The sequence below is a fragment of the Pangasianodon hypophthalmus genome, chromosome 24 (genome assembly GCF_027358585.1).
Source record: "Pangasianodon hypophthalmus isolate fPanHyp1 chromosome 24, fPanHyp1.pri, whole genome shotgun sequence".
Lineage (NCBI taxonomy): Eukaryota > Metazoa > Chordata > Actinopteri > Siluriformes > Pangasiidae > Pangasianodon > Pangasianodon hypophthalmus.
Window position 1 is genome coordinate 13,784,193 of NC_069733.1, and position 14,112 is coordinate 13,798,304.

Below are 14,112 nucleotides of genomic sequence, written 5' to 3' on the forward strand. Positions count from 1 at the left end.
GGATGCATTGATGTGGACCTTAATTTTTTTTATCTTTTGCCCAGACGAGGAGGAGCCGAGCTCCCCTGAGCCTCATGTGCTGGAGGGCCAGGGCAGCTTTAAGCTGGAGGGCTGGTGGCTGCGACTTCGCCAATTCCACGGCCTCATTGTCAAGAGGTTCCATTGTGCCAAGAGGAATACCAAGGTCCTATTCTCACAGATCCTTCTGCCTGCCTTCTTTGTTTGCGTGGCAATGACCGTCGCTCTCTCTGTGCCTGAAATAGGTAAGACTGAGCAGGATGGAGTTATGTGAAGCTACAATGCACAAGCATGTGTCAATATCTTCATGGAAATTATGGAAAACAAGCATTATCCTACACAATACACAACAGAACAATCCACACATCTGTTATCTTTAAATATTGATTTAGATTGCTGAAGTAAGAGAATATATTAAGGAGTGTGTCACTTGCCATGCTGAACCCTGCATTTGAAAAGCTATTATGAGCTGTGTTTTGGCTCTGCAGGTGATCTTCCTCCCCTCATTCTGTCACCGTCTCAGTATCATAACTACACCCAGCCCAGAGGAAACTTCATCCCCTTCGCCAATGAAGACCGGCTGCAGTACAGGTGTGACTCAGGACCATAAACAAGCAACAAGCAACATTTATCCAATTATCCATCATACTCTGTGCAAATCATAAGTGTTAGAATTGATATTACATTATTAATATACATATTATAGTGCATATTTCCACCTAAAATGGCTATAAAATGGTGAAAATGATTATAAAGATGATTGATGCCACTTTGACATTCCTATTCTCGTTTCCAACACTGTGTCAGGTGGTTAAAGTTGCCTGGCGGACACTACTGCCAATCAAACAGATATTTTTTTAAACTAACAGTAAAGCTGGCTTTAAACAACCTGAGGCTGCAGATGTTCTCTTTACTATCATTTGTCCTGCTCTGCTGTTATAGGAGCAAGCTGTCCCCGGATGCCAGCCCTCAAAAGATTATCAATACGCTGCGTTTGCCCTCAGGCGTGGGTGCAACCTGTGTGCTCAAAACCCCCTTTAATAGTACACTTGACCAATTGGCGCAGAGCCTCAACCCCTATGCCAACAATGCCAAAACACTGGCTGCACGCTACTTTGACCCCATGTGCCTGGACTCGTTCACCCAGGGGGTACCTCTGTCTAACTTCGTCCCACCTCCACCCTCTCCTGCACCCTCTGATTACCCAGAGCCACACTTCGACGATGCCCTATGGAACTACACGGCAGCTCCGCCCACCACTGCCCACGGTGAGGCTCGTTACAGTGAATCCTAAGCTGTGATACACATCAGTCAGTGATACAGTTAAAGACACTCTGCAGGCTGATGTAGCACTTGAGTTAATTTTTTTATTGGATCTTTGATAGGTTTTTACTGGCTGTTTACATGAATTAAAAGGATTTTGTATGCATTAATTGTATGCACTCAAACACTACTGAAATTACTTGAAAATTAATTTGTGGCCATCAGCAGTGGCCAGTATTTCCTGCTTCACTGGTAAACATGACCTAGAAGCAGCAAACGAGCATACAATGTGGTAAATCTTTCTTAGATCAAATTTATGTCAGCATCAGTAATGTAAAGAGCTAGTTAAATATTGTATGACCCTGGAGCAATGTGTGAGTCCTAGCTTATTATTTAAAAACATATTATTTATGACTGGTATATATTATTCAGTAATTAGTTACTAATCGGAAATATACACATTTATGAGTGTATGTTTATACCTGTCAACTAGTTATTAAGAGTTTCAGTTGTTGTTATTATTATTTAGTGTTTATATGTAGTTTTTAGTTATAAGCCTATTTGACTGACCATGTAAATTAATTGGGCTTAATCCAAGCCTCAGTTACTCAAAAACTAGAACTTCAGAAATAAAAAACATTCCAATATAGTTCCAATAAATATATTTAATTTTTTTTTTTATAATGAGCCTAATATTTGAAGAATTTGATGTTCATAAAATAAAGTTTCTGTTCATAAAATAAATTTGTACTGAGGGGTTCTATAGATATTTTAACAAATAAAAAAGGTTGCACTAAGTTTGATAAAGCCATACTTTAACCAAAAATACAATTATATATTTTCCTTCTTCAAAATGTGGGCGATCATCTGAAATGGGTTTGGTCTGATGTTTGGTTTTGTACATAACTGTGTGTCATACAGTGTCAGAAATAATATAAGCTAAAACAGTGAGAATATTTAGCAACAGAGCATGATGTGAGATGAGGGTATGATGATATAAACATGTAGACTGCAGAAAGCTAAACGTAGTGTTCCTTACTTGTACTTCTGCATTAGCCTTGTTGCTCCAGTGCAGAAGTAAAGAAGCAAACTTGTCTTGGCTATCTGAGTGCATTTGGGGTAGATGTGTAAACTTCTTTTTTTTGTATGAGCTCGGTCTCCATCAAAATCTGAATTGCCTGTATAGATGATGTGACTGCTTGTAGTAATGTATGTGTGTTGGTTCTACAGAGTTGGTGACGTCTCCTCCTCCACTGCCACTGTCTATTCGAGAGCCGGTCCGCTGCACCTGCTCCATGCAGGGAACAGGCTTCTCATGTCCCAGCGGTGTCGGCGGACGTCCGCCCCTCACAAAAGTGGTCACAGGGGATATTCTGGTGGACATCACTGGCCGCAATGTGTCCGAGTACCTTCTCTACACTTCCGACCGCATGAGACTGCACAGGTGAAGAGCAAAATAAGTCACAATAGGGATTTCTTGAGCTCTGTTACATAATACGTTTAACTTAGCATTTTCATTTGGGTCACAATGCGTCAGTTTACATTAATTTTTCTACCATGAGCTGTTATGTTCTTATTTTTTGACAGCTGTGTTATCAAACCAGACTCTACTTATACTGTTTTACTGTTTTCTCAGGTATGGAGGCATCACTGTTGGAAACATCCAGAAATCTGTCCCAGCATCCTTTGGGAGAAAGATGTCGCTCATGGCGCGCAAGATAGCAGTGCGGCGATCAGCCCAGGTGAGCCGGAGTGCATTACTTAGGAAGGTTTCTTAAAGGTCATGTTCGGTCTGATCAGCAGGGTTTCTGCTTTCTTTCTGTCTCTGCAGGTGCTGTATAACAATAAAGGCTACCACAGCATGCCCACATACCTGAACGTGCTGAACAATGCCATCCTGCGTGCTAACCTGCCCCTTAGCAAGGGCAACCCTGCAGCTTACGGTAAGAACTCCAGTTTGGAGTGATGGCCTTAAATAACTTCACATGCCTGATAGAAAACCATGAGCATCTGATACAATAGCTTTTGTACAGTAACATGGTACTGTAAAACTGTCATAACTATGATGGAGTCAGAATTACACAGAAAAAATATCAAAATGTAGCTTGATACGTAATAGAAAATACCTCAAATATTAATATATATAATATAAATCCAAACATTTTTGAATATATTTTCAAATATCATTATGAATATCAAATATATTATGAATATCAAATTCATAAGTGACACTCCAGTTTGTGATGTTCAACTCTTTAGGGAAATTGGTATAGTCGCTCGCTTGGGCAGATGTACTATGAAATGGATTAAGCATTTGGTCCACTATGTTCTAGCGAAGATTCATCTTTAGTTTTGCCAAGACAGCCTTAATTCCAGCCCACAGCACATTCATTCCTTCATTATGCTCTGATCGTAAGAGTTGCCTTGATGGCAGGCTGTCATCAGAGACTGAAATGCAGTCACTGAAAGTACATCAGGGTCTATCTCTGTATGCACGGCATCTGTCCTAATCTCATCCAAGGTCTGTCTTTCATTACACGGTTGCATTGCTGCTAACAACTCCATTGCTCTGAGTTTCAATGAAATAAAGGCACTTACTCTTCCCTTTCCATGGAACTGAACAGCCAAGCCCATTGTTCATTCCTGTTTCTGCCGTGACAGTGCAGCAAAGGAGCTTACTGTTTTCTTCTTAGCAGACTCTACAGCTGTGTCTGCTGCTTGCTTCATTCCCTGCTGTGACAGCGCAGTCTCAGAGAATAATAAATAGCCAACAAATAAATAGCCTTTATTCTGTATTTTAATGCAAGGCTATGTATGAGATTGTCAAAGATGCTCTGGTCCCAAAAAATTTGGGTGTTGATCATGTCCATCCTCCAACTCCATCAGGGCCTGGCATAACAAACAGTTCCCCATCCTGTCCTGAAATACAAACAGACACATGCGACAGGCCATATGTCTGTAACAATGACATAAGAATTGTAATATGCAGAATAATCAAAATACGGTCACTTAAGTTGTGCATCAAGGCACACTCATTTGACGATGCAGATTTAACAATAACGAAATTAGGCTTATTAGCAAGAAACAGTGGATTAGAGCGCTATATTCAATGTTCATTCTTCACATCCTCAGTAAAACAAGAATGAGAAAGAGAATGAGCATGACATAGTGGGGATGTTTTATAGGCTGCTTATGTGGGGTCACTATTATGGTCACGAGGTCACGACTTGGCTATTGGTACTTGGCTGGAAAAAGAGTACACCAGAATGCTTCATTAATTCAGAAGGAAACTACCCTGGTGGTCTAGAATGTAAGGAAGAAGAACATCCAGTACATACAGTAGTGTAAAAGCTAATATTTCATTAGGTAGTTTTGGGGTAGTCAGTTATTTATCATGGTGTTTGTGTATGCATATATTCAGGTATCACAGTGACTAATCACCCCATGAACAGGACCAGTGCCAGTCTTTCTATGGATTACCTGTAAGTGTTTTCTTTCACCCCTTTGTCCTGTATGCCCTTTTCTAATACTTTCTCTCATTCTCTCTTCTTATTTTCTTTGAGCTCCCTCAGCTTGTTTCTAACACTTTTCAACTTCTTGACACCAGACTCCAGGGCACTGATGTGGTCATTGCCATCTTCATCATCGTGGCCATGTCCTTTGTCCCAGCCAGCTTTGTGGTCTTTCTGGTGGCTGAGAAGTCCACCAAGGCTAAGCACCTGCAATTTGTGAGCGGCTGTGACCCTGTCATTTACTGGCTGGCCAACTACATTTGGGACATGGTGAGATGGCGGACGAGTGCAGAGGCACGTGTTCCCCTTTTTCAAACTGAGTGCACTGTTGGAGTGTGAATGACTTTTCTGCTTTCTCTCTTTCCACTGTTAGCTGAATTACCTGGTTCCAGCTACATGCTGTGTTCTCATTCTGTTTGTGTTTGACCTGCCTGCGTACACATCCCCCAAAAATTTCCCAGCAGTGGTTGCTCTCTTCCTGCTCTATGGGTATGTATGTTCAGCGCGTGAAATAACACTGAGTCGGAGTCGAGATGGAGTAGAACTTGGACAAATACCTAGATCATTGTTTGCATAGAGATAATTGAAGTCACCGCTTACCTATTTTATTCAAACATAACACAAGCAATACATATTCATTTATCAATTCTAATTCTTTTTAAATCTTTGATTTAATAAATAATACATAATTAGGACTATATATATATATATATATATATATATATATATAGAGAGAGAGAGAGAGAGAGAGAGAGAGAGATAGAGAGAGAGAGATAGATATAGATATATAGATGGATATATAATATCATACCAATATGGGTAAGCCTGTCACGAATCATACTACGACATGGTTAATGTTATGACAACACTTGCTACAAAACTGGAAAATATGAACACTGAACATAAGCTAATTACAAAGAAAAACTCAGCACTCAGCTGATACGTCTTTTATATGGACAATAGAAAGACAATTTAAATGTGGAAATAAGACAAAATTGTAGGGAATAACAACATTTTCAGTCTCTGTATGACTAAAATTATATCATAAATACAGTTAGCTTCGACAGTTAGCTTTAAACCTTCAGTGGTTTCCGCCATATTGAAATATGTCAGTACTGTATCATAACTGTTGTGAAAATGTTGTGAACACCATGAGAGTGAACTTTTCCAGGTGGAATCTTCTAGTAAACATTGTGAATATAACCACTTTTGAATGTATAGAATATGCTACCAGTATGCTAAAACAGTCACATACTTTTTAGAGAGCAAATATACTGGACCAGAATGATAATTATGCCACTATATTACAAGGTAACAATCAAACGACTCATTTCTCATTATAAGTATTTAGGAAGGAAAGCTGGTATTTGTTAATCACTGATCAGTGATCAATGACATAAGTATTTTTGTCATGATCTTATTTTCTCCAGCTGGTCCATAACCCCCATCATGTATCCAGCCTCTTTCTGGTTCGAGGTTCCCAGTACAGCCTATGTTTTCCTCATCGTTATTAACCTCTTCATAGGAATCACGGCCACCGTGGCTACTTTCCTTCTCCAGCTGTTTGAACACGATAAGGTACACGCCAGAAGCGTTATGTTTGTCTTTTAATGTGCTCACTTCACGCTCACGTACTCTGGTTTACTCCCCCAGTCCAAAGACATGCATTGTAGGCTGATTGGCATCTCTAAAAAGTCTAAATTGTCCCTGGGATAGGCTCCAGGCTCCCCCGTGACCCTGTGTAGGATAAGCCATACAGGAGATGGATGGATGTATTTATACCACAAAGCTGTTGAATTCTCAAATCTGATTGATCAGAAGGTGATGATTTATTTTCTATCACAGCATGGTGTGGACAGTAGTATGTCTCTGAGCAGGTTTGTCCATAGATTCAAAAGTCGCTATCATTTATTTAGTAACAACTTACACAGGTACAAGTATAGCAGATGATCCACAAAACCGGATTTGAAAAACGTCTATTGTTTATATTTTTTATATAATTGTTTATATGGTGAAGTGTTCTGTAAAGAGATGTTTATTTAACATTTTTTGAAGGAGTTTCCAGTGTCAGTGTTTTGTAAGAGCCAGACTTAAATCTGTAACTTTAAAGAAGAAAGAAAACGAAGTGAACTTGATTTCTTTTAATAGTAATACTATATTTCAATCCACTCCTAGGATCTGAAGCTAGTGAACAGCTATCTGAAGTCATGCTTCCTCATCTTTCCTAACTATAACCTGGGTCATGGGCTGATGGAGATGGCATACAACGAATACATCAACGAGTACTATGCCAAGATAGGTATGTTTCTCTCTGTTTTTCGTTCAGGCTCATAAATGGCACAGTGTGATGTTCTTTGGTGCCCTCTAATGAACAAACCTGTGTCCTGCAGGTCAGTTTGATAAGGTGAAGTCTCCATTTGAGTGGGACATTGTGACACGTGGACTGGTGGCCATGACCATCGAGGGATTCGTCGGCTTTCTTATCACCATCCTGTGCCAGTACAACTTCCTCCGTAAACCTCAGTGAGTGTGTGCAGCCCCAGTGTTCGAACTAAACTAAATAAAAATAGGCAGATTATTTTGTATATTATGCTGAGTTTTTAATTTTCTGCATAGGAGATTGCCTGTAAACAGTCAGCCAATCGAAGACGATGATGTTGATGTGGCACGCGAGAGACGAAGAGTGCTCCGAGGAGATGCTGTAAATGATATGCTGAAGATTGAAAATCTCACTAAGGTGAAACTGTAACCTCTTGGTGCAGCCATAATTCACTTAAATAAACTATTGAATAGTCAACCATTATTTCACATTTCACATGTATAAATATCCATTTGTAGGTGTATAAGTCTCGTAAGATGGGGCGCATCTTGGCGGTGGACCGCTTGTGTCTGGGCGTCCGTCCTGGAGAGTGTTTTGGGCTGCTGGGAGTCAATGGTGCAGGAAAGACGACCACTTTTAAAATGTTGACTGGAGATGAAAGCACAACAGGAGGAGAGGCGTTTATCGAAGGATACAGGTTATTAGACACGACCTATTGGCTTTGCAATAATCTTATCCTCACACATACTAACACACTAGGCATGAGTGAGCTTGTTAACATGGTTACACACACACTGCCTGTCAATTTGTGTTATAGAGAAGAACGTAAGCACAGGAAGACTTATGGAAATGTTCAAACACAACATCGCGGTGTATCTTATCAGTGCATGCATAACACACACTATTACTATAATATTCTATTAAATGGCAGATTAAAGTTAATTACGATAAAGATTTATCTTCAAGAAAGCCTGGATCATCTTGTATGTGATTGAATAACAGGAAATAATCTGGTTAAACCTCTTTCTTTCCACAGCATCCTGAAGGATCTTTTGCATGTGCAGCAGAGTATTGGTTACTGTCCTCAGTTTGACGCTCTGTTCGAGGATCTAACTGCACGAGAGCACCTGGAGCTATACACACGCCTCCGAGGTATACCGTGGAAGGACGAGGAACGGGTAAGGGAGTGCTTTTCATTGTGCTAATCTTTAATTGTTAAATTTAGGCTACTGATCAGAAAGTTGGGGGTTCAAGCCCCAGTACTGCCAAGCTGCCACTGTTGGGCCCTTGAGCAAGGCCCTTAACCCTCTCTGCTCCAGGAGTGCTGTATCATGGCTGACCCTGCGCACTGACCCCAGCTTCCTATCAAGCTGGGATATGCGAAGATAAGAATTTCACTGTGCTGTAAAGTATACGTGACAAATAAAGGCTACTTCTATAAATAACAAGCCAGAGTATCATAGTGTATCATATTACATTATTTAAGGATGTAAAAATCTATTATGTAGACTTGTTTAAACAACTTGGAAAAAGAAGCAGAGCCACTTGAAAAAGCAATTCCCTTAACAACTGTTTCAAGTGCAATTTAGGTTTAGTCCAAATCAATCCTTTCTCATTTCATTCCACCGTTTACATTCTCCTCTCTGTCCCTCTCTGTCTCACCCCTCAGGTTGTGCAATGGGCCTTGGAAAAGCTCCAGCTCTCGAAGTATGCGGACAAGCCGGCCGGCACGTACAGCGGAGGAAACAAACGCAAGCTGTCTACAGCCATCGCTCTCATCGGATACCCGTCCCTGATTTTCCTGGTTGGAGCTCCTCAGCTGTGTTCTCTAATCCGTATCCTTTGAAATAAGCGAGCTCTGTCTCTGATCATGTCCTCTGCTCTGTCCCACAGGACGAACCCACCACTGGCATGGACCCGAAAGCTCGCCGCTTCCTCTGGAACCTTATCCTCGACATCATCAAGACGGGACGATCGGTGGTGCTGACATCACACAGGTGACGAAGATCCCAGCACTGCACTTTTGGACTTTATTTATTTATTTATTTATTTGTAAGTGTTAAGACCAAACCGGTGTTTTTTTTTTTTCAGTATGGAGGAGTGTGAGGCGTTGTGCACTCGCCTGGGAATCATGGTTAATGGAAGGTTCAAGTGTCTGGGCAGCATTCAGCATCTCAAGAACAGGTGAGTACAGCAGAGTGCAAAAGTTTTCACACTCTTAAATTCTGTGTGGGAAAATGTAACTATCTTTTAGAGTTTATCTACAAAACAGAATTCCATATTCATTTAATAGCATTTCCTGTTTACACCTGGTATCAGTCACGAGTATTCAAGTAAAATCTGTAAGGGTCCAGCTACATTAAATACTTTTCTTATGAAGGTCCACATAAGCAACTAACATGACTGAATGGCAACAACAGTAACCAGTTACTGTTAGTGATTACTTCATAGCTAAAAAGACAATTTGAAGTGGTTAGATTTGATAGTTTTGTTTCATACTGGCACTTTTGACTAGCACCATGGACTATGAACAGATGAGCCACCTGTTTTGAATTTGAAAAAGTCAAGTTCAGTAAAAGTCCACATTTACATTTATTTTTTGACCATTTTTGTCACCTATAATAATGAAGGAACATTTGTAAAACTTAACTTGCATTAAATGTCTTGTGGGTTCAAGTAAAGGTGTGCAAACTTTTGCACTCACCTGTAGTTTATTGAACACAGCAAATAAATTGGTTAGATCCCACTAGTTTCTATTCCCAGTATGAGTGTATGAGGTATTTGATCTCACATCCGCAGGTTTGGGGATGGTTACATGATCACAGTGCGCACCAAGACCACTGCTACTGTGAAGGAAGTGATCCGCTTCTTTAACAGGAACTTCCCAGAGGCCATCTTAAAGGCAAGGTTTTAATTTTATAGGACTCATTACCACTTTTTATGTTTACTATATTGTTACTATTAATACACAAGTTTCTGTTCCTTGTTCAAAGCTCTTTATTTACATCACGCTGGTGTCAAGCTGTAAACTGGCTGCAAAAGGAAAGTGGGAGGAAAAATCTTAGTTTTTATTACATTTCCTTCCTTTATTTTAGCTCAACAATAATCCTAAAGTGAGATAGAGTCGCAATCAGGATTTGCAGTTCTTGTGGAGTTTTATGGAGCCGTTTATAGACCCTTTCAGTTCTCAGCATTAAAGTCATGCTATAGTGCATTGTGTACACATCCACAGAAAATAGATTTAGCATCAACAGATTTGTAAGATTTTGATTTCTCAAACATATAAATGCTTCAGCAGGGCCATTTCTGAACAGCAGTAATAATAATAATAATAATAATAATAATAATAATAAGCTATTATTTATTTATTAGTTTTAAAAACCCTGGCATTCCTACACTTCTATTTATTTATTTATGTATGTATGTATGTATGTATGTATGTATTTATTTATTTAAATCTTGTGTTCTTATGGAGCCCCCTGGTGGCCCTAAGCAACTGCTTATACCACTATTAGCTAGAAATGGCCCAGATGAGTGTGTACAGTAGTAGTACAATAATAATAATAATAATAATAATAAAACACATTTGGTTCTAATCTGTTTATTTATTTAATTTAATTAATTTATTTAAATGCTGCATTCTTGTGGGGCCCCTGGTGTCTCGGAGTGACTGCTTATATCACTTTTAGCTAGAAATGGTCCTGTGTGTCAGTCAGGTGTGTGAGTATATTTGGCTTTGCAAGACTTAGCCACAATTTTGTCATATGGGTCTGTGAGAGCTGGACGGCATTAATTTTGCTGAATCAGATAACAATTTTTTTCAGAGGAAAAAAATCTTTCATTCAGCATAAATTATTTTCTCACAGCTGTCCTGTGTTATTGTGGGCTGCTGTGTTTTTTTTGCAACCAGCAAAAAAAACAAAAAAAACAACAAACAAAAAACAGGATCCACCAATCCTACATGGAGTGGAGTAAAGCGAATACATGCACAGTGAGTGTGTATCTGCTCAGTTTGCTGTAACAGGTTTTTGCTCTCTCTCGCCTCACAGGAGAGACACCACACTAAGATCCAGTACCAGCTGAAGTCGGAGAATATCTCTCTGGCTCAGGTGTTCAGTAAGATGGAGCAGGTGGTGGAGGTGCTGAGTATCGAGGATTACTCCGTCAGCCAGACCACCCTGGATAACGTGAGTGTCTCGGCTTTTCTTCTGTAACACTGGCATTTAATCATTCTGTGAGACACAGATAGATAGATAGATAGATAGATAGAGTTTGAAAACAAGAGTATTCAGAATAATAAATATCAACAAACATATTCAGTAAAAAATGATAAAATATAGTATAGAATATACAATGAATATAGCCTTAAATACACACACACAAGTCCTCTGATTAAATGTGAAAGTGTCAGTGCAATAATGGAGTAGTAACCCCAGGAAAGATGAATGATTAGTGTAATGTATGGTGAAAATGGTGTATGGAATGACAGATGTGCAGCTGAGTAGATGTGATTAACAGAACATCCACAGCTGTACAGCTGTGTATATGATGAGTAGCATCAATTCGGTAAGCAGAATGTAACCCAGAGCGAAAATGTAACACATGTGACTTAAGTATTTTAACACTTTTTGTCATGAAACAGAGATGAAGGCAGGTGCAAGTGCAGATACAAGTTTAATAAAGACGAAAACAAAACAAGAACTATGAACTCATGGCAAAATACAAGGACTGAGAAACATACCCATGAGACATGAAAGCATAACGAGACAAAGAAAGACAAACAAAGGACAAAAGTGTTGTGCAAAACGTGACTTAAATACCAGTGTATTTATAATTAACCAAAAACATGAATCAGATGTAACCAGTCATGTGACGTGATCATGTGCGGTGCTGAGGCTGATGGGAATCGTAGTCTAATGCTAGTTCCAGCATATCCATGACACTTCTAATTCATCTTAATTCATCTTACTTTTTCTGTTTGCTTTTGATTTCATTTATCTGATAACTACTTCCTGTTGTTAAAATCTTTTATTCATTTTACTCTTTTCTTATACTGTAAAGTCCAATGAGCTACAATTTAGCTGTAACTAATAATGAGAAATAAATGGTTGCATGTGAATAGTGATATTTTTCCCTACTATAGTGTAGAAATACTATACTATTTTTTATTTTTTATTATTTTGTACAAAATAGTTAATTCGTTTTGAAAGCAACAATTACAAACTCTGAAAGCATTGCATTGCATTGAGTTCTTTGTTTTATTCTCCTTTTCAATGCTAAATCATTAATTTTTGTAGACATGATCATTTTTTTTTAAAGGTAACTTCTGTTTTGACGGGCGTTTGTTAGCAAACTTATATATTGTGATATTATAATATTGTGATATATTTTATCCAAACCCTGAGCACTTAAGCAGCAGTTCATCAGGATTAAAATACTGCTCTATAAATTCCATCCTTTTCGTAGGTCTTTGTGAACTTCGCCAAGAAGCAAAGTGACAACCTGGAGCAGCAGGAGATCTCTCCGAAGAAAAGCAGTGAGTCGCCCCTGCAGCGTCTGCTGAGAATCCTGCTGCCCCGAACGACCAACACCGAGCTGAGCGCTCTGGTCAGCGAGGAGCCCGAGGAACTGGAGAGTGATGACGACGAAGGACTCATCAGTTTTGAGGAAGAGAGGGTGAGACGAAGAGCACGATTTTATACAACATACACATAGAGCACGCGCAACATTTCCATCACCATAACACCTTTCCAACAGATTGATCTGTTTTGAAATATATCTTTGCGGAAATATTTTTTCCATGGTAGTGAAGCATGTGTTAGAGTAAAGCAGCTTTTATGTAATTCACACAAACTTAATTCACATTCACATTCAATGTGGGACGTCAATATTATTCATATAATATTCGTTCCAGTGAGTCACAGTACAAAACAAAGAGGCCCACATGCAGAGTCGAATAAAGCTTTTCACATCTTTTTCATTATTATTAATTTTGTTGTGACAGCAGGGCAGTACTCATGTGTTTGGTAAACCTTCCTACTCTTCTCTTACAGTATATAAAGTTCAGAAGGTGTTGGTTTCTATATCAGCAGCTCTGAGAGTAGTCCCAGCTGTAATTCAAATCTCAGGTTTATACTAAAGCACTAATTCTACTACATTATCATTTCTGTTTCTATAGAAACAGCTCATACACAGGGACTTGTATGGCAGATGCTCCACGTACTCTAAGCCTGATAATAAACATATTAAAAACATGTTAATTAACAAAGAAAACATATAATCATTGATATAATGAAGATTTCTGTAAGGAGATGCTTATTTAGTTTGCCATTTTTGCTATTTCTCAGTCACATGACAAGCGGCATTTTTTTCTTTTTAACACTTATTTCATTCACAAATTATTTATACGCCCAGTATTTATACATATATCCAGATTCTTTTATATTTTCTCTCATTTTTTTAAAACTTAAAACTGCATCAGCTATGAATATATCTGTCTAAATATTACTTGTATTAAAAGTAAATGGTTTGTCAGTGAGTAAAAAAGGCTAAAATTTCAGTATGCCTGAAATAATAATAATAAAAAAAAATCAAATCTTACAGTGTCTAAAATTTTTAACATTCAGGTCAGGACTGTTGCATGATGCAAGAAGATTAAAAAAAATCATCTTCCCAAAAACAAAACTAATTAAAAAAATAAAAATAAAAAACAAAACAAAAAACTAACTAGTTATATATATATATATACATGTCTGTATTTTATGTAGAACTTTAGTAAAGATTGACAAGGACAAATAATCTAGAGAGCTACAGAGGTTTACGTTAATTTACAGTAATGCTCTCAAGTGATTTGGAGGTGATTAACATCTTACATTTTCCTAAAGCATAAAAAAGAGCCTTAAATTGAGTGTCCATACGTAAGTGTGGACACTATGCATGAGGGTTAACTTCAAGAGAGAGAAAAGAGAGAGGCTGTTGAGAAAATGACTGTTTATAGGT

At 38.6% G+C, this 14,112-nt stretch overlaps 1 protein-coding gene across 1 annotated transcript in view; it reads left to right on the forward strand.

Annotated features, from left to right (window-relative positions):
* Positions 1-14,112, forward strand: part of abca2 (ATP-binding cassette, sub-family A (ABC1), member 2) — a 75,610-nt gene that overhangs the window by 59,302 nt on the left and 2,196 nt on the right. Inside the window, exons 28-48 of the mRNA XM_053228731.1 lie at positions 45-263; positions 507-609; positions 961-1,286; positions 2,512-2,725; positions 2,918-3,023; positions 3,113-3,224; positions 4,703-4,763; positions 4,889-5,063; positions 5,167-5,282; positions 6,224-6,371; positions 6,969-7,092; positions 7,184-7,316; positions 7,410-7,530; positions 7,632-7,810; positions 8,150-8,291; positions 8,783-8,917; positions 9,007-9,110; positions 9,205-9,297; positions 9,913-10,020; positions 11,168-11,300; positions 12,580-12,789. Coding sequence (XP_053084706.1) covers positions 45-263; positions 507-609; positions 961-1,286; positions 2,512-2,725; positions 2,918-3,023; positions 3,113-3,224; positions 4,703-4,763; positions 4,889-5,063; positions 5,167-5,282; positions 6,224-6,371; positions 6,969-7,092; positions 7,184-7,316; positions 7,410-7,530; positions 7,632-7,810; positions 8,150-8,291; positions 8,783-8,917; positions 9,007-9,110; positions 9,205-9,297; positions 9,913-10,020; positions 11,168-11,300; positions 12,580-12,789 — 3,062 coding nt within the window. The remainder of the gene's footprint in view (positions 1-44; positions 264-506; positions 610-960; positions 1,287-2,511; positions 2,726-2,917; positions 3,024-3,112; positions 3,225-4,702; positions 4,764-4,888; positions 5,064-5,166; positions 5,283-6,223; positions 6,372-6,968; positions 7,093-7,183; positions 7,317-7,409; positions 7,531-7,631; positions 7,811-8,149; positions 8,292-8,782; positions 8,918-9,006; positions 9,111-9,204; positions 9,298-9,912; positions 10,021-11,167; positions 11,301-12,579; positions 12,790-14,112) is intronic.